General features: G+C 54.7%; 5 protein-coding genes across 5 annotated transcripts; 1 reads left to right on the top strand and 4 right to left on the bottom strand.

Annotated features, from left to right (window-relative positions):
* Positions 1-55: 55 nt before the first annotated feature.
* On the bottom strand, positions 56-3250 carry BGZ61DRAFT_591962 (uncharacterized protein). The gene is made up of 5 exons (XM_046256706.1): positions 2879-3250; positions 1427-2808; positions 641-1378; positions 475-591; positions 56-416 (listed from the first exon to the last, which is right to left on the bottom strand). Exons 1-5 carry the CDS (start codon positions 2961-2963, stop codon positions 360-362), a joined length of 2379 nt encoding a protein of 792 aa, XP_046098875.1. The 5' UTR covers positions 2964-3250; the 3' UTR covers positions 56-359.
* Positions 3251-4392: 1142 nt separating this feature from the next.
* On the bottom strand, positions 4393-6077 carry BGZ61DRAFT_497672 (cytochrome P450; the record flags this gene model as incomplete). The annotated part of the gene is made up of 3 exons (XM_046251183.1): positions 4393-5251; positions 5350-5924; positions 6027-6077. The coding sequence occupies 3 exons, from the start codon at positions 6075-6077 to the stop codon at positions 4393-4395; spliced, it is 1485 nt and encodes a 494-aa protein (XP_046098874.1).
* Positions 6078-7565: 1488 nt separating this feature from the next.
* On the bottom strand, positions 7566-8221 carry BGZ61DRAFT_482867 (uncharacterized protein; the record flags this gene model as incomplete). Its single annotated transcript, XM_046249431.1, has 3 exons — positions 7566-7733; positions 7766-8034; positions 8170-8221. 3 exons carry the CDS (start codon positions 8219-8221, stop codon positions 7566-7568), a joined length of 489 nt encoding a protein of 162 aa, XP_046098873.1.
* A 9250-nt stretch (positions 8222-17471) lies between these two features.
* On the bottom strand, positions 17472-19660 carry BGZ61DRAFT_537165 (uncharacterized protein; the record flags this gene model as incomplete). Its single annotated transcript, XM_046254496.1, has 2 exons — positions 17472-19107; positions 19170-19660. The coding sequence occupies 2 exons, from the start codon at positions 19658-19660 to the stop codon at positions 17472-17474; spliced, it is 2127 nt and encodes a 708-aa protein (XP_046098872.1).
* A 2490-nt stretch (positions 19661-22150) lies between these two features.
* On the top strand, positions 22151-23339 carry BGZ61DRAFT_459492 (uncharacterized protein). Its single transcript, XM_046246920.1, has one exon. The coding sequence runs from the start codon at positions 22199-22201 to the stop codon at positions 22913-22915; it is 717 nt and encodes a 238-aa protein (XP_046098871.1). The 5' UTR covers positions 22151-22198; the 3' UTR covers positions 22916-23339.
* The last annotated feature ends 1878 nt before the right edge of the window (positions 23340-25217 follow it).

Below are 25217 nucleotides of genomic sequence, written 5' to 3'. Positions count from 1 at the left end.
ACTGCTGCTCGAACGGAATCGCTAGGCACGGGTCATGGGCGGCTCATGTTTTGATGGGAAGTGCAGCAACCGTTGCCATGTTGCTATGGATGGGAAGTGCAGTAACCGCTGCCATATTGCCATGGGAAAGGTATGGAGAGGGCTGTGGTGTACTGCCAGGCATGGGTCACTAATGATGGAGGGAATGCATAGATCTGACCTTGGCGTGCCGTCATGCATTAAAGATATAGCAGCGTATTACTGGTGGAATACAATTCCTTGCGTGAATACTTCGTGTGGGCAATACCTATCCACTAAAGCTTTACAATGCGGCGAACTCGCCCAGTCAAGCTGTAATCCCACCCCATTACCCCCTAGCGTCAAGATGAGACGTCAGTTGTGAGAAGCCCAAGATTGCTCAAGCAGAACTCGCTATTCTGGAAGTAAAGACTGGTTAGTATGGGATAAGTTAAATGTACATTTTCGAAAACATACGTAGACTCCATATATTCCTACAATGGTGTTTGGCCCAGGCTCCAACACTTCGGAGAAAATGGGATCGTGATCAAAACTGAATGGAAACATGGCGGTTTGGCCCCGGTTGGTATTTATCTTCAAATATATCAGTCCATTCGTCTTGGTCCGTTTTTAGTTTGGGTACAAAACTTGCCTCGAACCCACACAACACCCCTGAATGCTGGTAGAACGCTTCAATGTGATTGATTCGCTCCCCTTCATGGGACGACAGCCTCGCACTGAATTGCTGCTTACCTCGCACTGGATAGTGCGAATCCCGGCCTATGAGAAGGGAACGCTCCCCATCAATTGGTTCGCTGTATATGAATTCGATGCTCCAAATAAAACTGTGAAAGTTCTGGAGGAGCGGTGGCGCAGGGATGGTGCAGACAACAACTTCGCTCACGAGCGGAAGATGCTGGCCATTCTGTCCGCCAAAAAGAGCAACCGTGTATGGCTCGCTCTCCTGGCGATACGTTATGCGAAAGTCTATTAGACCTACAAAGTCGAGATTCGGGCCAGGAATTTCTGGGTACCAGAGTTGTGAGTCTCTAAGGCTATCTGGCTCTGGAGGGGGCTGCGGTTCTCGAAATGGGTTGACATAGGACACATCGCTATCGGTGGAATCCACGTCGGACTCTGCGCTTGTAGTTGTGCCTCCTTCAGACCCTTCATTGTCTAGCTCTTCATGTGCTTCACTGTGGTTTGACTGGTTGTCGAATATGTCGGTACTCAGGGCTTCGGTGTCAGGCGTCTCATTGTCAGGTATGTCGTCAGGGATCTCGATTTCATATGTCTCGCTGTCAGATGCATCACTGTCAGATGCATCGCTGTCTGATGCCTCGATATTACTTGTTAAAGACAGGGAAACAAGTTTAAGAGCCTGGATTAGTTAGCAAGGGGAGAAGAAGAACTTGCAATTCCCACATACATCAAACCCAGCTTCCAATACAGTGACGCGAGGGTCCAATGGTGGGCATTGCGAATAAGTGGAAATCAAGAGGTTGCGTTTTGGTACGCCGAGGTAGTCACCGACCCAGTTAGTCAGTTCAAAAGAAGGTGCGTATGCGGCCACACCTCGGATTCCCCTGTCATCTATTGCAAATTGGAATCCAACAATACCGTCCTCGATATCATGCCCAGCTATGCCGACCATTCGTTGGGGATGAAGGTAGCCGAGTTTGATGACCTCTCCGCTCTGTTGGGTAAATTGTAGACCAGAGATGTATTTTTTGTGTTCGATATTGACATATGAGGCGTGGATAGCCTGGAATGACCTGGGAATAGAAACCCGACGTTTCCACAGCTCTCTTGAGCCATGAAAAAAGTGCTCGTTGAATTCATGTACATCACTAATTGCGGTAGCCCATAATCCATAGGGATACTTTATCTGAAAGCGAAGAAATTCTTTCACAGGGTCTCCATGGCAAATCATAGAGCCTAGCCTCTGGTTGAGTAGTTTGGCAATGGAGCTTGCGAGAGCCCACACTCTTTTCCGGTTAATCATTGAATTGTCGAACGATCTAGTCCGATCGTAGAGCGATCGCCAGGATCCGGCGACCGAAGTGTTCATGCTTGACTCGTAGATGTGGCTGAATTCTCTGCCTGGCAGGAATCGTGATCGCCAGAAGCTTTCTGGCAAAATCATGGTAGCAAAGACGGGAGAGGCGAGTTTGAGGTTGAGGACCTCCCTCGAGCTCAGCATCACAACAACTTTTGACAGGACCTCGAGCGGCAGGCTATTGAAGGGATCTTCGGGTTTGAGATCGTCAAGAGTCCGATACTTGATTCCCGAGGAGCTAATATGGTGTCTCGGTAAAGGAGAGAATAGATTCCGCAAGCCTGTGACACGCATTGGATCGTATCTTTTTTGGTCACATATGTGCGATACTGGTGGTCGAACGAAACCCTTGGACCCGCTGGGGAAACACTTGGACTGCTTAAAACCACGGATGAAAACGCCTCCATAGTCGTGATCCCAGTCCATGATGCCGAAAATGATGGGGAGCGATCTGCAAATGTCGAACAATGCCTGGACATTCAATTCAACGCCCTCGGAGGCGCAGTTCGTTGATAGAAGATCCCAGCAGCTGCAATGAAACATGTATCCCCAGATTGGTTCCGGAGGCGCCTGCGGATCCAAAGGGGAAAATGAGGTTCGATTGACGTCTAGAGCGATGGTGGGGACTTCAGGATTGATACCTGGTCCACTTCCCATAGAAACATCATACGGGATGGTGTACGTATCGTTGCCTGTAATCTCTCCCTCCCCGGACAAGCGAGCCGCATCCCATCCAGAATCTGCAGTGTAGACTACGGTGAAGGTTAGGAGAGGAACCTACGGGACATGGATAGTCGACGGAACGACATGTCTGAGACGTACTGGCTCGAAAGCGGCCCATCCACTCAGGCGAGGACCGCGCCTTGTTGATGCCAGCACCGCAGACGATGCATTCAACGGGCATCATGGAGAAAGCAAAATGAAAATTGAGGTGAATTACCGCGTTTTCCCAGAGCGAGGTGAGCGGCGAGGTGAGCGACGATGTGAGGGGTGAATCCCCAGACCCACACAGAGCCGGAGAAGCGGGGAAGGCTGGGCGATGCGGTGGAGAGTTTGAGCGGTTCAACTGCCGGAGATGGATCGGTTCGAGATGCTTCGTGCAGATGCGACGTTGAAGGTGGAGAAGTTTGTCTGCGCGCCATTTAGGCGGAAGAACATTGGGAGTCTGCGATAACTGGTTGTGTGGTTGCGTGGGGCAGGCTTCACGCATCCGGATGCAAACCACCAGCCAACCACTTAGCCACTTAGTTAGACAACCTCGCCGAAAATACGAGCACGTGATTGGAACGCACAACAATACACCTAGGTAAGCTCCACCGTTATCTCTGGCAGAGTGAGGGCGATTGTGCAAATCGAAATGCGCTTGCTGGTTGTACGGCCGTCTCTGGTATTGCACCTTCATCTACAATTCGGGATCCTCTATGTTGGGGACTCTGTCTCAATCACAGTTGAGTTTATAATCTGTGAGTATTGCCATTCGCACACATAACTACATCTTAATTCCGCTAACTTAACACTCACATATCATCCTAACAAAGCAGGTTGGAGAATGAACTTTGAGAAGACGACTTTTTTAGTATTTATTACTTGTGATACTATTTATTTACTTTATTTATTAATTAGATCTCATTATAAAATTAATCTCGCAATCTAAGCTTAGATTGCACGCGGCAGGGGCTCTAGTTCAGCCGAGGACTTGGCGAGGAGCTTGTGCCTGTATGCAAATAGCAATTCTCTTACAGAGGGCTCTTTTAAAAGTCTTATCCAAGCGCTAGTAACATCATATCTATTTATCCCTGTCGGTAACCTGAGATATATAAAGCTGTTACAGTCTTGTTAAATAGCTGCTATAATTTTAGGAGTAGTACGCTGCTGATTAGGATATAGCAGTTGCTATCTGCTGTAGCCTGCTATCCTTTAGGGCTATAGAAATTAGGAAGTATTTAGTATACTTATTATCTAACCTAATAATTAGGACTTACTTCTTATGGATAAGACTTTTGGAAGGGCCCTCCGTATCTGCTGCCGCAGATCCTATATGCTTCACTACGAAGAGAGACAATCACCACATCACACTGCAGCCCTAACGACAGCAAGATAGACTGCATCAAAACTCATATGCAATTCATAACGTAACAATCGTCTCTGGGAATAATATCCATCCATCCAGGACCCTATAGTCTAGGAAATTCTGTCTGTCATCAAACATCGACCAGAAGGCCATCCAGCGCCACCAAGACTCAAAGTAGGCCTAAAACCATTAAAACAAATATCAAAGGCCGTCCGGGTTATCCAAAAAATAAAGAAACATATATATCACAGCATTCTTCATCTCTTCACCTCCTCACCAACACCACCTTGATATCATCCGCGTATCGCTCAAAGCCCACGTTAAAGCCCTTCCGCACACCGGGCACCCAGAAGTTGCTGCCGTCAACGCTCTGGACGTCGAAGGTGCGCAGGGTGCCTGCGATCATCATCATGGCCACCTCGAACCCAAATACTCGCCCAGGGCACAGGTTGCCAGCAACGCCGAAGGCGCGCACCTTGCGGATCAGGGCGTTGTTGAGCTCGCCGTTGTGGTTGATGAAGCGGCCGGGCACGAAGGAAGCAGCGTCAGGGCCCCACGTCATGGCGTCGAGGTTAGAGGCGCACATGGGGAGCAGGAAGATGTCGCCTTGTGACACAGCCAGGGGATCTGAGCCGGGGAGGTTGAGGTTGAAGTCGTGGCGGGCCAGACGGGGAACACCAGTCATGTGCAGGCGAAGATTCTCGTACCAGGATGCTACGAGCCAGGGGCAAAGAGTACGCACATCAGTGAGATCTAATCTCGGCGCACCCGAAAGTTCCCCCTGGACGTCCTTGAGTTGCTGCACCTCTTCGACAATGACGCGCATCAGCTCAGGGGTGGCCAGCAGATGACGCATCAGCCAGACAGAAAGGGTGCTGGGGGTGGCAAGGAGACCGAGGGCAGAAACCATCTCAATGTTGAAGTAGTCCGGGTTCGTCTCCCAGTTTGAGTCTGAGTGGGCGACGACGTTGATTGCATGGGCCACAGTCTGGACGCGCGCCTCGCGGTGCTCAGCGTGGAATGCGCGGAGTCGGTCCGTGAGAAACTTGCGGGACTTGTAAGCTGACCGAGCAGTGAGCCACGCAACTGGTCGAGAAAGAGAGTCAAAGGTCTCGCTCAGGTTCCTTGAATGACGTTAGCGGAGGGTTTCCATGTGGGTGGTGGGAATCTCGCTGATACGGGTGGGTGGGATTGGGTGTAAGTCAGATTTGAGATCACTTACATGAACTCTTCAGCAAACTCGCGATCCATGCGCCAGGGGTTCTGAACGCCCCAGACAGCACTCGCGGTGGCGGAAACGGTCATGCCAAACATCCAGTGGGCAAGGTCAACCTCGCTGTGGAAGGGCATTTGGTTCATCTGGTCCCAGACGAACGTGCCAGAGCGCTCAGAGAGGGCCTTCAAGTTTTCCATGTCGCCAAACTCGACCTTGTGCAAGGGCCGAGGGTTAGCGTCAAGAATGACACGGATAGTCTCCGGGCCCAGGCTGAAAACCCGGGGACCGACGTAGGCGAGGATCTGCGCAAGTCCCGTTTCTGAGGTGTGGCGCGAGAGGCTGCGGTCCATGGACGGGCTGGCAACGATGATGCGCTTGAAGGGGATGTTGATGGTGAAAATGGGGGCTGCGGTGGAGGCCAGGAGGCGGTTGACATAGCGAGCGCTGTCATTCTGCAGTCCGAGGAGGTGGCCGACCCAGGGGATGGAGCCGGCGATGTTGGGCAGCTGGGAGACGGAGAGGAGGCCGGTGTGAAGGGGGATCTTGTCAGAGGTGAAGGAGGAGTCTGAGGAGGATGAGGACTGGATGAGGCGGAGGAGGAAGCGTGCTAGGGGGGCAAGAATGAAGAGGATGGCAAAAATGATGATGAGCTCAACGCTCATGGAGGATAGGAGATGGTGAACGGCTGGGGCCTTTGTGGCCAACGACGACCACATGTCCTGGACGGCAGCCATGATGGTGTAAGTTGGGGTTGTTGTCTTGTTCTGTGTGTGTGAAGCAGGTCTCAGAGGAGTATCAACCAGATGTAGAAGTGATAGACAGAAGACACCCAAGTGTAAGACCAAGTCAAAAGGTCAAGAGTTACAACAGAAGAAGCGGCTTAGAGGGTATGTCTACAACGGAGAGTCGAGTAACGCCAGATCTACAAAACACCAGGCATCATCGTGGGAGCAACGGACGGGGATGCTCGTTTTATAAGACGCCCAAGGCTGGGTCTGGGCCGGGTCGTCAGTCTCCGGATCGTCCTGCATCTCCCGTGGACTCGTACTCGGTCCTCTCGAGATAGACGCATGGCTCCAGACGTACGTGATCAGATCGCTCCACCAGGGCGGTAGTCATGCAGCTCACACCCTCCTCTTGACGTTATAGTTCGGACTTTGCAAGCCTGGTCCCATCTCGACTCGAGTCGATCCTCACTCCCCTGGCCCCCCTCCCCCCCCTCTCTTCCTCCCACTCCATTTCATTCCAAGACTTAACTGCATCACTCGGACATGCGGATCAGTTCATGGATGGAGCGAGACCCAGACGAGGCGAGAGGAGGGGGCGTATGAGGGGGGCGTGAAGACGGGAAAGCAAAGGCCCACGTTTTCCCACGCGGCCAACTCTCACGCCCGAAGTGAGTGTGCAAAGTGCCACGCGCAGGCCGGGAACGATTCGAACAAAGGCTCACCGGCCAAGGCGGGCCAGTAGAGTCCAGCATGGCGCCTCCACCCTCTGTCCCCCTTCTTGGGGCCCGTTTGACGCAAGGCAAGGCAAGGCAAGGCAAGGCGAGACAGGACGCAGGACGCAGGACGCGGCAGAGCAAGCCAAAAGCAACGCTACGATATGCTACGTAGATAGTATGATATGACACGGCCACGGCCACGGCTGGGCCCCACGGTATATGGCGAGATGAGATATGGCAAGGACGGGACTAGACGTCTGAGTGGGCTGGGCCATGGAAGCACGTCAACCCAACTGCCCAGCTCAACGCTCAACTCAGCGCAACCAAGCCGGCAACGGCGTCGACAAGAGACAGGTCCAGGTCTCTCTGGGGAGCAAACGACAACCCATTGGCCAAGCCTCTGGCATGCATGCGAACCCCACTGTTCGTGTCAACTTGCAGAAGCGGCCGTGGCAAAGAGCCGTTGCGAGGACGCCATAGGCTCGCCGGCCGGCGGAGCCCCCGTGGTTGCAACTCGCAGACCTCCATCAGTTGTGTTTTAGTCGACTTGTGACGAACCTGCGACTCTTTAGGTGTGTTTGGAGGCTCTGGGTGGAAACCCGGGTCCCTTGGGGGTGTCAGTCAGAGTCCATCTCTGTCTTGTTATAGGACGGCCGCGGCTCCGAATTCCACCGAGTTGAATGCCGCCCTGCCCGCCGGCAAAGACACTACGGCTGCTGCGCCGGTTCTTTTATTAATTTCGGGCGGCTGGTTAATTCCTTTTACTTAATCTAGTCCATTACGAGTCTCCTGCGCGTCTGGCATCGGGCAGCGGAGCCTCTGGGTTCGGTCCTTGCTCCTTGTTCCCATGCTCCCTTCGTACATGGCTGGCCCCGACCCAAGGAGCGGCCCGCCGACGTCCCATCTGCGGTGGCGTTGAGCCGGTTCCCAAGAGACGAATACAAATCTACAAGTCGATGGCTGCGTACTGTAGCGTACTGTAGCGTACATGGCGTAGCGTCCTTGTTGCAGCGCGGACGGAAGCGAAGCAGGGCGCGCGCGTGGGCGTGGCAGTGGCGCCGGTGGTTCGCCCGGTGCGTCCCAACGCCATGGCCCGATCAAGACGCAGACGAACGAGGCCGTAGGACGGCAAATCGCAGGCCAACTCGCAGGAGCTGGCCGCCGTGCCGGAGCCCAAGGGCAGCCCAGAAAGAGGGGGACGACCCGAGGCCAAGGGACGGACGAGGGAGCCCTAGAGGACCCTAGACCTGGACCTAGAGAGCCCTGGCTGACATTGTAGATGCACTACTGCGTAGCATCTGCGCACTCCGGGATGCCGTCTTACGGTCTAAGCTACGGTCTAAGCTACGGTCTGCCGTCTGCCGTCTACTGTACTTACTTACTTACTTCTGGCGGTCGAAACGAAACGGCCTGGCAAACCACCACAGACCACATCGCGCCCCTCCCTCCGGGGCCTCCGCAACGGCCGGGGCTTGGCTCCCAAAGCGGCAATAGACAGACAGACGACAGACACGGCCGCGTGCCGTCCCGGGCTGAAGGTCAAGGTGAACAAGGTGAAGACCCTCCTCCGCTCCCACCGAGGCGGTTCGGCCGTCCGCCTCCTCCCCGAGCTTCGGCGACTCGCGAGACACAACAAGACAAGGCGCTCGCTCGGTCAGCGGCCTCTGCTCGGTCTCGAAGGCTCGACGGTCCGCGAGCGTGACCTTGGCGGGTTCCCTTTCTTCCATTTGGGGGTCCTTGCAGCGGAGCCGTCGACGCAGGCCGATCCCGAACTCCTCTGTCTAGACTCCGCCATCTAGACGTCCCGCGAGCCCAGTCAAGGCCGCCGACTCGACCTCCCTCTCTCTTTAGCCGCAGGGGCCCCGAGCTACAGCGACCCTAGGGCGCTCTTGGGAGCTGGGCGCTGTGACACGACGCCCGAGGTGATAGGGCTGGGAGCCTCCACGTCACTCCGAGACAGAGGGGATGGTGGCTTTTGTTGCCCTCTTTTTTCCTTTTTGCTACTACGTAGTAGCTGTCTCGCTTGTTCGAGCGACTCCCCCCCCCCCTCCTCTCCCTTCATCTCTCTCGTCCCGCCGGAAAGGGCAAAACCAGGGCCAAGAAGAGCGACCCCCCCCCTCCAAATGATAAAAAAACAAAGCCGAAGTGGTGCCCAATTCCAAAAAGTGCGAGTGAGAATCAGCAAGCCACAAGAGACACAGAACAGGCTGGGGGGAGGTATGCGAGTGGAGCCCAGGGCCATGGACCGGGGAGCGGCAGCGACTCGACGACGGCTCAACCATCACGAACCAACAAACTTGTGCCGTTTCCCTGGAGCCAAACCATCGGTAAGCGTCCTGACATGTCGAGGCTATTGTGCGGCGCAGTGCAGAAGAGTTGCAGAAGACAGGACACACTACGACGTACGTAGTAGTACATGATTACAGCCCATGCTTGCTCCTGGGGCCAGCCGAGGGTCCCGGCGTCTGACTAGGGTTGTGTCATCATGGGGGGCCAAGGCTAGTTATTGGGCAGATGCCGGGGGGGAGTTGCCAGGGGGGGTTATTGGGCAGATACAGGGGGAGTTGCTGCGTGGGAGACGGCTCCGTGGGTAGTTACTGGGCAATTGCAGGGCAGTTGCAGCATAGTTGCAGGACAGTTGCAGGGTATAAGACGACCAGGTTCGACAACAGCTCGTTACCGACTCGACAATGGACTAGATACGGGCTACATGAGGCCGCATGTTTGTGCAGCATCATGTGTCTGGGTGGGTAGCTGGGAGGGGAAAGTTGGACGAGGTGCAGATATCGGTGCCCTATGGTATACGTGTGCTATAGTAGGTGCGTCGACCTCCCCCAATTGCCCAATGCCAGCCGACGAAGCTGGCTGTACGTACTCTATCCGTGTCATGTAGGTGTTTGGTGCCTGGAGAGTGCATGTACGCCCATGTGTAGAAGAGGGCCTGAGCTGCGAGGGACAGTACCGAGAGCTGGGCCAGACTCTGGGGCAAAGGCTGGGGAATACGTGTTTGGAAGAGCGGTGGATGGTCGGGTTAGTTCGTTGGCCTTTGACGCTGATGCTTCAAATCACCACTCCGGGACTCGGCCCAGATGGAGCATGTCACCTTGACCGACACACTGGGGCCAAGCCATGGAGCCATTGGAACCCCGGGGGAAAAAGGCCCTTTACTTTACATAGCACATGCTGCATAGTCTGGGAGGGGTCCATGCCGGGCAGCACAAAGGCCGGTGAAGGGAGACGAGGGACGGCGAATGGGGAAACAAGAAGGCTCGCAAATCCCGAGCCGGACGGGAGGTACATGATGGGTACGGAAACCATCTGGCAAGTACATTTCGATTACCCATGACACGAGGCATTTTTACAACTCAGCAACCACGCATCATCGAAAGTGAAGTGCAGTGCAGGGCGGGGAGGAGTTGAACCACCACCCTGGCCCGGCGAGGCACCAGATACGGCGGCACACTTGAGGACATGGTGCAATTGCGGGAAGCCGGTAGGAAAAAGCAAATAAGGTGGAATTTGGCGGCGTGTCAGGACCGGCCGGACAATGGGACACGCGGAGAGGCGGCGGCGGTGGCGGAGGCGGCGGATTGCAAGTTGAGGCACCGCGGAGAAGGCGTTTCGCCGGGTGACATGTTTCACATGGTGGGTTCTAGATTGATTACTCAACGCCGCGTCCTCTCAAATGACCTCTTTTTTTTTTCTATCTTGATCCTAAGGGATGGGAGAATGCGAGGGGTCCACGGGATCAGCGGGATCAACAAGGCCGCAACTCCAAACCCTTGCCACTGGGTATGTAGGCGGGACGCAAGTGCCGGGGCTTATCATGTGGGAACGCGGAGGAGGCCGAGACATTTCGCCCCGGGAAACGACGCCAGACACCAGCAGCGAGCAGGACTAATAAAAGCCGCCGGGCCTCGAGAACGGGCCTGGCCGGGGGGCGGGAAGAAGAGTGGCAGAGTGAGGGCGAGAGCGAAAACAAGCTGCTAACAAGGGGAGGGCGGCCCTGAAGAGGAGGTGGAAGATGGTGAATTAGACATGCTGTGTAACCGGACATGCGGGTCCTAGAAGGACGAAACCGAAACCAGGGAAGAGGAAACAAAACAAGACAAGGGGTCCAATTAACTAGACACCAAAGCAATCAAACTCTCCGTGTTGGACTTCCACTTGGACTTCCATGCCCAGTGCCCCCATCGCGAAGAAAGAGCCCCAGATATGGATGGATGGACAGGGCCCATATCTGCCCGCGGCCGGTATCCAGTAATTACTGCATATTCCCTGTAGCAGCAATGTACACGTACAGGTCGTTGCCGGGTCTACTTTTTCTTTCTGTGGGAAAATCCCCCCCCCCCCCAATACCTATTTCTCAGCGTGCTATTCCCATGGATCCATCCTATTTAGGGCCCTTCCCCCACCTCCAGCCAGCCACTTGCGTCCAGCCAACCACCAACCCTTGAGCCACCGCCGCAGTAACAGAGCACGGAATGGGAGCAGCAGCTATGATGATGACGATTTATTAATGGGGAACAGGGCTTAAGTCATGTGCGGTTGTCGTACGACTACTGCGTATTTACTGCGTCTTGTACTGGTCAACAGTCTCCAGCGATTCGCTGCTTTTTTTGGCCGCTGCATCTCCAAGTATTTCTTGCGTGTTGCATTGCGTTGTGCTACAATCAACCGTTGTAATTTAAATACAAAAATTCACTTAATTTCTCTCTTTTCCTCTCATCCCCCCCCCCCCCCTGTACTGTTTTGTTCGTTTCAGTGGGGTGCACAGCAGCACTCAAATAGATGCGATGCTGCGCTGCGCGAAAGACGTGCTTCTACTTGCTCCCGCCCGTGTACTACTCGATCTCACGACAATCGCTTGGTTCCGAGACATTGATTGCTTCTATTTTCCGGCTTCCCTGCCCTGTTCCCGCTGCTTCTATACTAGTTAGTACTACGTAAATTTAATACCTGGCGCCCGATCTGCCGCTACTCTGCCGCTCTCTGCACACCTATATTACTCGTTCGTCGTACACCTCAGCTTACACCGGCGATTCGCCAGTTACCGATCACCCACACGCGCCGCACACGACGCATACATGTCATATGGCAGGCTGTGGGAGGCGGCTTTTGCTGTACAGTAGCAGCATGCATCTTATTCTGCAACCATCTAAGTGAATACTACATGTGGGTGTCTGTCTCACTCATATGTGTGTCTCGTCTGCGCCTCTTGGCTGACCCGGCAGGCTTCTTTCACCTTGGCATGCTTGTCTCAGCTGTGCCATCTCTCAGCCGGCTTCCCATCGTGCCTCGTGCCTCGTTGCTTATGCTGTTGGTGGTCTCTCATGCCTCATCAGCTGAGCCCAGTGCAGTCCAGGCCAGTCCAGCCCTTGCTGACGCCCCCGCGATCTATGCAAATGACCGTACCCGGCTGCACAGCCGAGACACGCTCATCGAGTTCCCATGTGGTTGTTTCTGCCGGGTCTTTCGTTCCGGTTCCGGTTCCTGATCGTGTTCCTGTTGTGTGCTTCTGCTTCTGCGTGGCAGTGTGTCTACCGTTCCCGCCTGCGTGGTGTCTGCGATCTTCATGGGAATAGCGGAAACAGATCAAGTCGACAAGGCCTATTTAGCCCGACCCCTCCTCCTCTTTGTCCTTGCTAATTTCCTAGTCCCTGTCCCTCAATCCCTCATCCCTGGTTCCTTGCTCCTCGCCCACTTCTCCCGCAAGCCCTATATCTGCTCCCGAGCACACATAACTAGTGTCATGACCCCATGAGAGACCCCATGAGAGACACCATTGACCGGCACCAGGATAATTCAAGCCCAACCAGGACCCACCAACCCAAAACCCAGAGAGCTGGGTTAGCAGACGTGTACCGGTACTTGGAGTGTACTATCTCAGTGACGCAGTAGAAGACTTCTCTTCTCTAGATCTCTCTTCTGTCTTCTGGAATGTCTCGTCCGCTCGAGCCTCTCCGCGGCCCGTTTCTCTCACCCTGTCCTTTTCGCCTCTTTTCCCTCTCCACATCCCATCCGTCGACTTATCCGTCCACTCCTCCCGTCCATCTCATCGTCCGTCCCATACCTTCGGGCGTTCCCCTTCCCCAGTTCTCCCACGTCATCGCCCATCTCGCTGCCACAAGGCACAAACTGAACAACGAGATGAAAAATCCCCGGCCCGCCAAAACAAAGGATCGTCGCAATTCCCACGGCCCAAGCCGACGAGAATAGCCCCGAAACACCTCTTCTCCACTCCCTCCCACTCCACCATTCCCACTTCTCCTTCAACCTTATCGCCGGGCGCTTCGAGAGCCTTAGACATCCCTGGCTCGCCCTCTTCAGTGGTTGTTAGCCTCCATCATGAGACCCAGAAAATGCCATGAAGGATTGCTCACCAGACTCGCGTTTCTTTTTGGTCTGCCAAATTGAATCTTCTCACTCTTCCAACCCGTTTTCTCCTCTCGCCTGTCCACTCTTCTCTTCAACCCTGAATCCTTACCCTTACCCTTGCCCTTTCGAATAATCTGGTCCACTGACTGCCCTTTTTCCCTCGTCGTCGTTGTTGTGTGTCTGCTCACGTGCAGGCCTCTCTGCACCGTCCACCATTGTCCCGGGTCACTCACTCTCTTACTCTCTTGAAGGAACCGCCTAGCTCAAGCTAGTTTCATGCGCTCATCTTCATCGCGAGTAATACACTACTAGACTAGTTGCCTTGCTCCGCCTCTCCTCGGACGCCCCCTCCCTCCCGTCCCGGAACTCAGTCTCTCTCTCTCGCCTTACCTCAACCCACACGCCCCTACCTCGTCCGTCTCCTCAGATGACATGAAGCAAGTGCCTCATGGCCAAGGCCCTTTGTTGAGGCGGCGGTGGCACCATGTTTTGGAGCTGGGCGGCCAGAAACTGCAACCCGCTACCGTTGAACTAGCTAGCCCGACTGCATGACATTGGGAACCGTGACCAGGCCGGTCATGATATCCAGCATCCCAGATTGGTCCGCCGGGTGTAACCTACGATGGATGGCCCTCGGCGAGCGGGCTAGCCTCCGATCGCCACCGCATCGTGGTTGTATCGATGCTGTACTATGTATTGCCAAGTCATCACTCTCACCACCCCGACGACGCCGCATCGCGCCGTTCCTCAACCTTGTCCAGGGCTGTAACGTGTGCCCGACGTTGTCTGGATCCCAAAGCGGCGAGCAACAGGACGCCCACCGCCTCGGGAGATCCAGAGATGCCCCGTCCCTCCCTATGGGTACCCTGCTGTTGCCGCTGCCCTGCCGCCATGAGCACCAGCAATATTACGGTGAAGCCTGTAGATCGGCGGCGCAAGACCACGACCCGCGATACCAATGCCCAATGCCATACTACTGTACCGTGTAGTAGGGTCATGTAACTGCCTACCACCCCCCTCCTCGCTTCCACGCCAAGAGCAGGCCACGGCCGCTGCCAGCGAGTATATCTCCATGCGTTCCCCGGAACATGCGCGAGGATGGAGGCGGTATCAACTCGGCCGTCGAGATAATTGGTCAATTCCCCTCCCAAGGTAGCGTCTAACGTCATCACTCTACTGCTGGTGGTGCTTGTGATTGCAGTCTCCTTCAGCCCGGTCCTCCACCAACCGATCTCGGCCTCGACTACCACCGTTAGCCAAACAGCCATTGTGCGCGTGCCGATTTTGCCAAGTGGTGGAAGATGCTCCGTCTGTTTCCCAGAGCTTGAGATCGCATCTCCGCTCAAAATTGCTAGTTGATGCTAGTTGACATTCCCAGAGCGAGTCATGTCAAAGAAACGAACTTTAACACACAGGTCCGAATTCCCGTCAAGATCTCATCACACTATCATGATCCCGCTTCGTGGAGTTTAGGTTTCGGACATAATGACTCTCGTCAAGTTACCCACTCTTCCCAACGTCGCCCTAGCTGTATTAAACTCAACCGCCTCTTACTCGGCTATCACATGGCGTTTGACTATCTCCCGTGCCTAAGTCTCACGGCATTCCCGAATATCACAGCGGTTTCATGTTCTCATAACCAACCCAATTGCCACTCTGTCGGATTGACATGCGGGCCCAAACCTAGTTCTCCACCTCTCCAACTCACCGCATAGCTGTGATAGCTTCACCGGAGTGCAATGTACCACGAGAGAGAGGAATACACCGATCCGGTCCAGCGGGTCAGGTCTCATGTCCATAGACCAGACAGCGGGTTAAGATGTCCCAAGAGATACTTGTTGTCCGCATAGATGGTACCTGACTGCTGGCTAGAGACTCTAGCACGTACCGACTTGCCAATAGAGACCTTGAGAACCATTCTCCCATGTTAATGATTACTTTGCATATATTAGCAAGTGAACCAGGCTGTCAAGATCATCTTCTCAGCTTCATCATGTTGCAGCTCGTAGTGATTCCAAGGGTGTAGACAGCGCTTAATCCATGTAAATATCCTTGACAATGTTATTTCAATAGTTAATTTCTTTTCGGTTCACTTCGTTGCAGACGCAAGTCTCGAAGAACAAGCAACCTGGGGTCTTCGTGGCTAGCTTCTACATTGGCCCAGATCTATGGGATCTTAGCCCAGGATTTGTGCCTGACAACACAAATGTAGCTGCAATTAAGGCTGGCAAAGCTGGAAACATTAACTTAAGATCGTAGATTTCATTTGGTCATTAATCTGGCATCGCAAGCAAGAGGAATTCTTATCATCTGAGAACGACCCAATTTGTTGCCAAACATTTCCGTTAGCTACCTATCTACCTACACTACGCACATTGGTTTGCCTGAGGTTTAGCTGAAGATACTTGTATCTGATGGCGAATATTCAGATGGCGAATAGCAGTACTCTTCCTTATTTCTCTCCTGATGCATCGTGAAGGTGTAGGGTAGGGGAGGGTGATTCAAATATCATCTTCGACGGCGCGCATCTTGCACCATCTTGCACCATCTTTTGTCAGAATCAACTTGTCAAAGTGGCGTCTACCCTGTCGCAGTGTGTAGATCTGATGATCAAGGGCAACACTACTTACACGGATATCGGGAGCAGCAATCATCAACGATGATATTATCCAGCCCGTTCCCAGCATTGCGCCATACTACAAGATACACATTGAGGCACCTGAGATACCAGCTATCGGTGCGAGGATAGCAAATGCCCTAGTTGATACCGACCTTGCGGGAGACAACTATATTTATGTCGATGTGCGAAACCATGGTTCAAGCATACAAACTGAGCAGGCTATGTACCAGAATCATGTCTACACGCAGGACAAGGCCATTTTTTTCATAGATAACTACACGAATTGGGATCTGTTTTTCAGACGGCTAAGAGTCTTTTCTAGTCCGATTTAGTAGCTTTTTTGTTTTTGCGAAGTCACGACTGTACATGACGGCGACATAGCAGCGATATGAAGGCCCTAGAAATGAGTTGGCGGTTGAGCATCAATCCAGTAAGCTATTCCCCAATACATATAATGCATTCTGAGACCCCAAGTTGACTTAGATCATGAATATAATTAGATAAATATTTGGCTTTTCTCTCTCTTTTAGCTTTACTCAATATCGTGAGATATATCAAAGCCAAGTAGTCTTCTCAAACAGTAGACAAACAGTAAGTGCTACACCCAGCACTAGAGGATACACAGTGGCTGAACAATAAGGAACTTGATAAATTTAATAATCCTTATTACAAGATAAATACTCAGTTCATAATTATCTTCGCTTAATGCACATACTTATGTGTCCGCATAGCAATGTTCACAATGAAGCAAGAGTTCATCAAGATGACTTGTCTAGGCACATCACATCGCTTACTGAGCAGTCACTGCTTTAAAGATTAATGTGTAGAAAAGTTAAGACAATCAGTCAATCTGAGAAGCGTGCCACAACTCCATTACTATCAAGCTATCTTATAAATCAGGTCATGTCCAACACCCGTCGTTGAGTCTAATTCATCTTTGCAAAAATCAAACAACGAAACTAAACAAGGTATCGTAGGGTATCAATCCCAAACCATCCTCCCAGTCCGGAAGCTCGAGCCCGAGCGATGAGGTATCTCGCCTGTCCTATAGTCGGAATGGACCCCATACTGTACACACTCTGTAAAGGGAACCCAGTCTACCGGCGACATCTTCACCACCACAGTTGGGTCTAGTGCCCGGAAACTCGCCGCCTTTCGATGGCCCAGCCCCTTCATCTTATAATGATGGGTATCTTAACTCATGAAATCCTCATTCGCCCAGTTCCAGACCGCACAAAGTGGAAAAGGTAAAAATGAACCCAAGAACCCCAAAACAAACAAACAATGAGAAAGTGCGAGAAAAAACCGTCTATAAATCCTAAACAAACCTGGAATTTCGGAAAAAGCTGAGCGAGGGATGACATAGATGTCACTAATCAAGCGGGTGTGTGTCGGTCACTGTAAAGACAGCGGAACCGGGATATCGTGTAAATGCTGTTCGAGAGTTGTTGAACCGTGAATGGATCCAGCCAAGAAGAGTTGGGATATCGTCAAAGAAATAGAGATCGTGTATCATGCGAGTAAATCATGCCGTACGTAATGCGCTTCGTTCCCGCTCCAAAAGCAAAAATGAAAATTCATCATAAGTCGTTAGGATATGTGCTGGCCGTCTCTGACGGCGGAAAAGTGTGCGAAGAGCATAGCTCAAGAATGGACACGAGCATCAATTGTGTCCAGGGGCTTCGTCTAGTAAGCGGTCGCCGTGGATCCTTCGCTTGTTGCAACGGCGACTAAGGCCTCCAAGCGGCCCAGCGGATCGGTATTTCCAGGCCGCTCTTGCGGTTGGTGCTGCTGCTGTTGGTGCTGCTGATGATGATGCGGGTGCTGTTGAGGTTGTGCCTCCTTTACGGGAAACCCACTGAAGCCGGTGAAATTGGGATGAACCATGCGATCGACATGGGCCATCCGCGGGTCTTCCGGCATTGTCCTTGCGTCTCGATGGACAGTCACCGGTCCATGGTACCAACCGTGTCGCTTACTGTCTCTGGATGTGGTGGATGGTGCTGACATTGTGTGCTGGTGCAAAGCCCGGCTGGCAGCGGTAGGCTTGGGGGCCTGGTATGACGGCGGTTGCTGATCTTCGAATCTGACCGTTGGGGGGTTCAGTCGCACTTGTTCAGCCTGGGCCTGAACAGCCTTGTTGACCTCAGAAGCCCAAGCCCCGGCACTATCGCGAGGCGGAGTGCTATGGTTAATGTCAAGGCGGCCAAGGCCACGCTGTAGGCTGGCGTCATACATGTTCAGGTTCCTTCTTTCCTCAGGAGCTATCGCATCAACGGGAATTTGCTGATAGACAGGACGCATAGAAGCCTCAGCGTCGATCATCATGGGCGAGGGGTGCCGTCTTGGGGGAGTGACAGGGCGCTGGAGAATAGGATCGAAAGACTCAATCCCAGGAAGGCGTAGCGTGGACTGTGAGTTAGAAGGAGTCGCGATGGGCGGCGGTGCATTTGGTCGGACAGAAGACTGGCTGACGACTGTGCTGAGCTGGCTCGGATGCCCGTTGGGATTGCGGCTATCTGGGTGCCAAGTTCGCCGACGCCACGCCTCATCGGACATGCTAGAAATCGATTCCCGTCGTGACCATTGCGGTGCCGGAGCGTTCGGGGATGAAACAAGGTTGCCGTTGGCAGACGGGAAAGCGCCACCATTCGAGGAGTTTACTGGTCCGGGTCCGGGTCCTGGTCCAAACATTGGGCGCCCTAGAGTCAGAGTTGGAGGCGACTGGAACGGGTTCGCGCCAGACGGAACACTCAGTCGGCGGCCGGGGGTTCGAGAGCCAGTAGCGTAGACGCTGTGAGACCTTGAGTGCGAGGACGCGGGAGATGCCACTCCGGAACCCCATCGGGGACTACCCTGCCCTGTTGAGAAGGTTGCCGAAGTTGGGGTGCCGAATTCACTTGGCGACGCTGGTCGGTACGGGGGGTAAGGACCCTCAGTAGCGGTGCGGTATGACTCAAGAGACAGTCGAGATCTCGGGTCTGCCATGACAAGCGGAGGGGGACGACGTCGAGCATCGGCTACCGTGCTGTAGGTGGAACCCACAGAACTCATGCTAGTGATGCTAGAAGTCGACAGCGACTTGGAGTGCCCGCGGACTGGACCGCCGGCACTGCCACCAGTGGATGCCCTCGCTCTGTTACCGGCTTGCCTTACCCGATCGGTCCGCATCTGTCTCTGGAACCGAGAGCCTGTAGCTGCCAAGGAATCGATTGGGATGTTCTCATTCACATGGACCGTCTGGGCATGCTGCCTCAAATTGTCAAGCCTCGAGAAGCGTCGGGAACAGTGGCACTGAAAGGGCCGCTCTCCGGTATGTTTCCTTTGTCCATGTTAGCTAGAGGGCACCCAACGGTGATCGCTCAGTAGAGAAAAAGGCCATACCTGATGTGTCTTGCCAAATGCTCGCTGCGGGTGAAGCTCAAATTGCAGGGCGGATAGTCAACACAATAGAAGCGCTGAGATTTCTTCTTCTTGCCCGACCTAGAGCCGTCTGCGCCGACACTGTCATCATCTGAGCCGGCGCCCTCATCGATGGTGCCCGTTTCCCCGTCCGAGTCATCCATATCTACATCAGCTGAGTCCGCCGACTTGGTCGAGTGCTGCGAGTTATCGCGTCGAGGCAGCGTCGACTTGGGCGGTTGATCTGGCACCTGTACATTCTGCGGAAAGGAACTCGAAGGCAGCGGCTTTTGAGTCGCCATTGACGGGTTGAACGTTGCTCGGGTAGGTGTCGCTGCGTCGTCGGCGGGCATCGAGGGCTGTTGCTGGGGCGCGGTGTTCGGCCGAGGCGTTGCTGGTGATGAGGGCATGACGTCGTCTCGGGATAGGTTGTTAATGAGGGGCGAGTTCACCGGTCGAAAGGCAGCCGCCATAGCGACGACAGGAGTAGTGAGGGCCAGCGATGGAGGGTAAAGCGATGATAGTTGGGGCGCGAGGAGTATGGCGAGAAGGCGAAAGCCGAGGAAGGTTGATAAGACCACGACGTCGCACAGGCAAACCAGCAGCGAAGCTGATGCTATGTGCGAATGTGAGGACGCCTTAGTTGTCTGCCGGCAGGCGGGAGAATCCAGTCGCACCGGGACAGCCTTAGTGAGGCTGAGGATGGTGAGACAGCCAACGAGGTCGGGAGGGTGCGGGGCGGGTGTCGTCGGCCAAGCGCAAATGCCCCTTGAGGGAGCGCCTGTTGTGTGCGAGGAGTCGATGGAGGTGAAGGGCGAGTGAAACGGCGAGGGGCGAAGAGGCGGGGCCGGATGCGACGGGAGCGGAGAGAATAAGAGGCAAAGAGAATGAGGAGGAGGAGGGGAGAGCGGCACAACCAAGGGGCGAGGAGGAGGTTGTGGAGAGCGAGAGAGCGAGCCTGAGTCTGGGTATGAGGGTGACAACTGAGAAGAGGCGTCCCAGGTGTGCCTCAAAGACATGCGAGGAAATGCCGGTGGGGGAGTGCGGCGTGCGTGGTGGTGATGCAAGCGAGCCAGGGCCTGGATCTGTTTCACCGGGCTTCAGCGACACAGGGCTACACGGCCAGCTAGGGTAGAAATCAGGGCTTTCGGCTGGTCGGCGAGTTTTGAATCAGTCCGCGAATGCTGATAATGCGCAGTTGTCCGTTGTGATTGTATTCGACGGCGTTGCCTTGATAATGCTGGCTCATCGGGTGTGAGAGACGGCTGAGAAGTGTCAGAGCCTGGGTGCGCGGGTGAGCAGGGCAAAAAGCGAACTGAGGAAGAACAGGGGCAGCAAGGGACGGGTGGCAGGGGCAGCGTGGCGATGATGTATGTCTGTGGTTGCTTTTCCGCCCCAAATCGATTGTCTTGGTGGAGTCCGGATCCGGGATGGAGGGATGGATCGAGTCGCCAGTCCCTACCCTAAGCCGGAGTCTAGTTAGTCGCGTTGCCCGACCAATCAACCCAAGGGTCCAGCCACCTTTGAGAGTCGCCTTCGTCGTCTTCGTCTTGTTCCTCATCGATCGGGACAACCGCAATAGAACCCTAAAAAGGCTGGCTTCTTGCCCCTGCTGCTGGTGCTCGTGGCCTGGTCCCAGTGCGCTGGGCTGTTGGTCCACCGACAGACCAGCCAACCAGTTGATGTGGATAAGTTGGAGCTCGCTGTGACAAGGCCGAGTGGCGGATGCGATGCAGCCGTCTTCGTTTGGGCGGGTGGGATATGGTGGGATGGGATGGATGGGATGGATGGGATGGGATGGATGGATGGACGGGTGGAATGCATAACAGTCAAAGATCAGTATTTTGGTTCCCACATGGAGGATCCGGTCGAGGCGCTCGATGGACTAGAGACTGACCGGTTTTAGAGAGTGGCACAGCACCTCGCCGAAGACCTTCACTGCTTGCGTGCACTGGACGAGCGAACTTCTCACAGCGACACCAGCGACTGGCTGCCACCCTCATCCCTGGCGGGCACTGAGAACGGAGCCTGGGCGGGGGCCAGAGACGTCAGGTACAGGTCACCTGCACCGGCTAGCATGGGCGGGCCAGGTACATGGCGTCCCAGTACCTGATGTGATCCATACCATGCCTCGCCCTTGTAAACTTAGGTTGCGATTCCCGTCAGGTGCCGGCCGAAGAGTCCAACCAACAGCTACAGAGCTGGCCGGGGGCTGGCCTAGCTGACCTACTCTTTGAAGCTGGTCGGCGGGCTGGGTCCTGGATGCATCCAAGCCTCCAAGGTCACCGCCGCCCGCCAAGAGACAGGCCATGATCAACACGGGGAGGTTCAACGCCAGCAACCCTCCAGCCTGGGTGAGTACGCACTGCAAACCGACATGCAGGCGTCGCCATCCATGCCTAGTCGGGTCCACAATGCATGCGAGGGGTTGGCCCTCTCCTCGCGGTGGGCTGGTGGGTCAGGGGGACGACATGGGAGAGGGGCAAGGGGCAGCGGGCAGCGGACAGCGGCGCCTTGATTCACAGGGCACCCGGCCGATGCGATGTGCGATTAAAAATAAACCTACCTAGGGCCAGTCAGATGGTTAGCCCAAGGCTAGGTATGTCCTGCTGCCTCGAACCCGTCCCTGACTGACGCAAGTGAGCCAGGGGGCTGGGCTCCCAGGGCTGGAGGCCTGGCGTGTAAGGTGGACGATAGACTGACGGTAGACGGAGGCTTCGAGTCACTGCGACTCACCGGTGGCCTGTCGGAGCAGACGGACGTGTAAACTGTATGGCAGGGTACAGAGCGGGTACGGAGTAGACCGGGGATCCGTGCCATGAGCTTCCAGTCCGAGACGTGGTTGGACGAAACGGGACATTGATTGCATCTGAGCAAGCTTCGAGGTCATCTGCTCCAGAGCGGCCGGCTTACCAATGTGTTACCACCCCCCCACGGAAGAGGATGCGCGCGACACCACCTCCACAACACTCTCTGCAGTCTGGCCGTCACCGTGCCTAGGATGGGAGTTTATGGTGCCTGGATCCGCAGCCACGCTGGTTCTCCTGTCCGATGGTCAATCGATGATAGGCATGGCTAGTGCGGGGGAGAGGGCAGCTTGGGTTCGGCCGCGTGCAACTCTGATTATCTTGCAAGAGGGCTTGTCAAGCTTTCCAGCCTCTCGAGTCTTGACTTGTCCGCCACTCTCCAGAATGTCGGTCGTCTCCGTCGCAAAGTCAGCTTGGCATGTCGCTGGACCGCCATCATTCGCTTTTCGGCCCATGATATCGTTAACTAGCCCCCCGCCAAGGATGGGACGATCAACATCAAAGGCTCCTCATCGTCTGGATCGACCTCTATATCTGTCGCACCAGGACCCGCCATTGAAAGCCATGACGCGGAGTTCCATAGCCAGGAGCGTAGCTGCTAGACATGACGAACAAGTCTATTCGCTACTCGATCGGGGCAGGGGATCTTCCGGCTTTGCTAGGGCATGCACTTGCACTCGCCCAAACGCAAATATAGCCGATAGAACGTATAATCGTGTTGCTCTCCCCGCACATCAGCCCGTCGCCGAACTTGCCGTACGAAGACCGGGATTTGGTTTGTTGCTGACCTCACATTACACTTGTACGGTATCTGGACGTATTGCACACCCGAAGAGCCCCTTGCGCCTCTTGTTGTTACTGTGCACAGATACCCCGGCTCTCGGGACAGCGGCGACGTGGCAGCAAGCGGCTCGGGCGTAATAGATCACGAAGCATCGTGTGTCTTTGCATGAGCTCCTGAAGGGGGTTCAGATGCTGTTGGCGGTGTACAAGTAGTCGTCGATGAGCTTGCATAGTGCCGCAAGGGAGGACTAGGCCCTGCCACTTCACCCCAAGAGCAACGCGGGAGACTAAGAATCCCAGGGTTTATTTTCCAAGCTCCTCGCAAAGCGACGGCACTGCAAAGCCTCGGTCAGATAGATGTTGCATCGAAAGTGGGATTAGGAAGTGGCCATTGAAGGGGGCCGCTGTCATGTTGTTTTGGTGTAACCTTTCGCGGCTACGACAACAACTCGTGTGTGTGTGCGTGTTTGTGTGTTACGAAGCCAATGTCTGGATCTCTCGGGAAGCCTGAAAACTGTGAAACCCTGATAGTCCCATCCCCCAACTAACACATGGATACGACCTGAACCAAGGAAGAAAACTTAGTTCCTGTTACCTGGTCGAGACGAAGCTGCTGGAGGTTCCGGATGCCCTGAAGCTCCAGCTGAAGCTCAAGCTCAAGGCTATGCGATAGGCCTGTACCTGGCTTGGGCATAATCGAGGGGTGAGTACCTGGCTGTAGGTACCCGCGGCCAACTGGAGACGTCCAAGTCAGTACATGAAGGCTGAGTACCACGGGGTGCCCTAAAGTGGTGGGCAGCATGATGCAGTCAGTGGCTCTCTCGGAGCCCTTGCAAGCCGTGGTAGCGCCCGGCCAGAGCGGGAGCTAACTGGGCAGCTTCCTTGCCTGTGGGCGCCGGGCTGGGAGCCTGGCTGGCATTGAAGCTGGGCTGGAGTTGGAGGAGTGGGCGCCGTGACTCTTAGACAACGGAGCGAGTCGCACTCGGTAGCGGGGTGGAGGATTCGAAGGCGGGCGATGGATATGGTGGTGGATGATGGAGCCATGATGGTGGAGGTAGCGGAGTTGCAGCGGGTTCTCAGTGGTTCAGTCGTCCCAGTGGGAGGGGCTCGCTGAAAGTTAGTGGAGGCAGGAGGTGGTTGGTACCCTGGGTGGCGCCCGCTCTGCATGCTTAGGCGGCAGTTGGTCCACGGTAGGTGGTGGTGCTAGCTGCGAAAGCGTAGCGCAACGCTGTGCGCGTAGTGCCTTAGCGGCGCAGGACGTAGGCAGGTCAGCCTCGGATCCAATTACTAGCACGGATACCGGAGCCTCCCAGTTCATGTTGCACAGTCGAGAGGCAGGCGGGCACGCCACTTGCTGCTTCCCCTCCCAGGAACCTCAGGAACCCGACGCCGTCACCGTCACTCTTACTCACACCTTTTAGCCTCACGGGTAGTAGGTAAGGTAAGTAAGTACCTTAGGTGCGGCGCTCGTAAACATGGGTGTACTTGGTACAGATCGAATAATCAACTATGCTGGTTCCTTCCTTTGTTGCTGCTTCAAGGTTGACCGCCCTCGTGGCTACCTTACCCCTCTCGAAATCATCATCCCCGCCACCCCCTCCCCTCCTTCCTCCCCTCCTTCCTCCCCTCCTTCCTCACCACCAAAATGTTCTCGTGACTATCGATAAGCAACGATAAGACGTGGAGCAAGGGAGGTGCCCTTGCCCTGGCATAGACCCTGGTGCCTTGCAAGATGCTTGTCCATGCCTCCATGGCATCAGGATTTCATCTGGATTCATCTGGCGTCGTCTGGTTGTCGGCCATTATCATGATTGATTCTTGCCACAAAGGATGTTTGTCGCAAATGCCGTCCTCGCTTGACTCAAGTCCGTTTCTCGAACCAAGAAGTAAGACTCCTTTCAACCTTGCCGTGATCTATTAGGGTTTCTCGACCCAAATCTACTTCGTGTTGCCGGCTTCATGACATCTTCCGGCTGTCAAAGCCTCAAAGGCACTGCCTGTTCCGCAGCAGACTCTCTTTAACTTCCAGCCTCGTTCCTTGTCATGTCCCAGCCAGGTGGCTCCCGTGTTCGCAGCTCGCACTGACGTCCGCTAATCATATCAGGTCCAGAAAACTATTGCACACTACCAACGCGCTAGATAATGACGACGCCGTGTTGGTCTCCACGAATCTCCACAGCGCTAGATATCCCCAGCCGCCGTTTTTGCCCTGCCAGAGTCACGACATGGATAACTGCTCCGTACCTAGTCAAAGACATGCCAGTTTGGTGCCTACATGTGCAGCAGAGGCACGCGCCCGGCCGCTCGCTAGGGCTGCCGCCGTTTGCGCCTCTTGGCTATGACAACTCCACTTGGTTGACGCGATCATCGCCAGGGATCTGATCGGGGAGCTGATATTCCACGCCTTCTAGGTTTGTCCTGGCGCAGACGGCGCAGAGTA

This window comes from Ilyonectria robusta, assembly GCF_021365365.1.
Source record: "Ilyonectria robusta strain PMI_751 chromosome Unknown BGZ61scaffold_23, whole genome shotgun sequence".
Classification (NCBI taxonomy): domain Eukaryota; kingdom Fungi; phylum Ascomycota; class Sordariomycetes; order Hypocreales; family Nectriaceae; genus Ilyonectria; species Ilyonectria robusta.
This window is presented reverse-complemented; position numbering and strand designations above follow the sequence as displayed.

Bases quoted from the DNA above. Each gene is read 5' to 3' on its own strand.
- BGZ61DRAFT_591962 (XM_046256706.1), bottom strand. From the start codon at position 2,963: ATGATGCCCGTTGAATGCATCGTCTGCGGTGCTGGCATCAACAAGGCG. The intron at 592-640 runs GTACCCAAACTA...ATATATTTGAAG, and splicing joins GTGGGTTCGAGGCAAGTTTT to ATAAATACCAACCGGGGCCA. The intron at 417-474 runs GTATGTTTTCGA...CTTTACTTCCAG, and splicing joins TAGGAATATATGGAGTCTAC to AATAGCGAGTTCTGCTTGAG.
- BGZ61DRAFT_459492 (XM_046246920.1), top strand. From the start codon at position 22,199: ATGGTGCCTGGATCCGCAGCCACGCTGGTTCTCCTGTCCGATGGTCAA.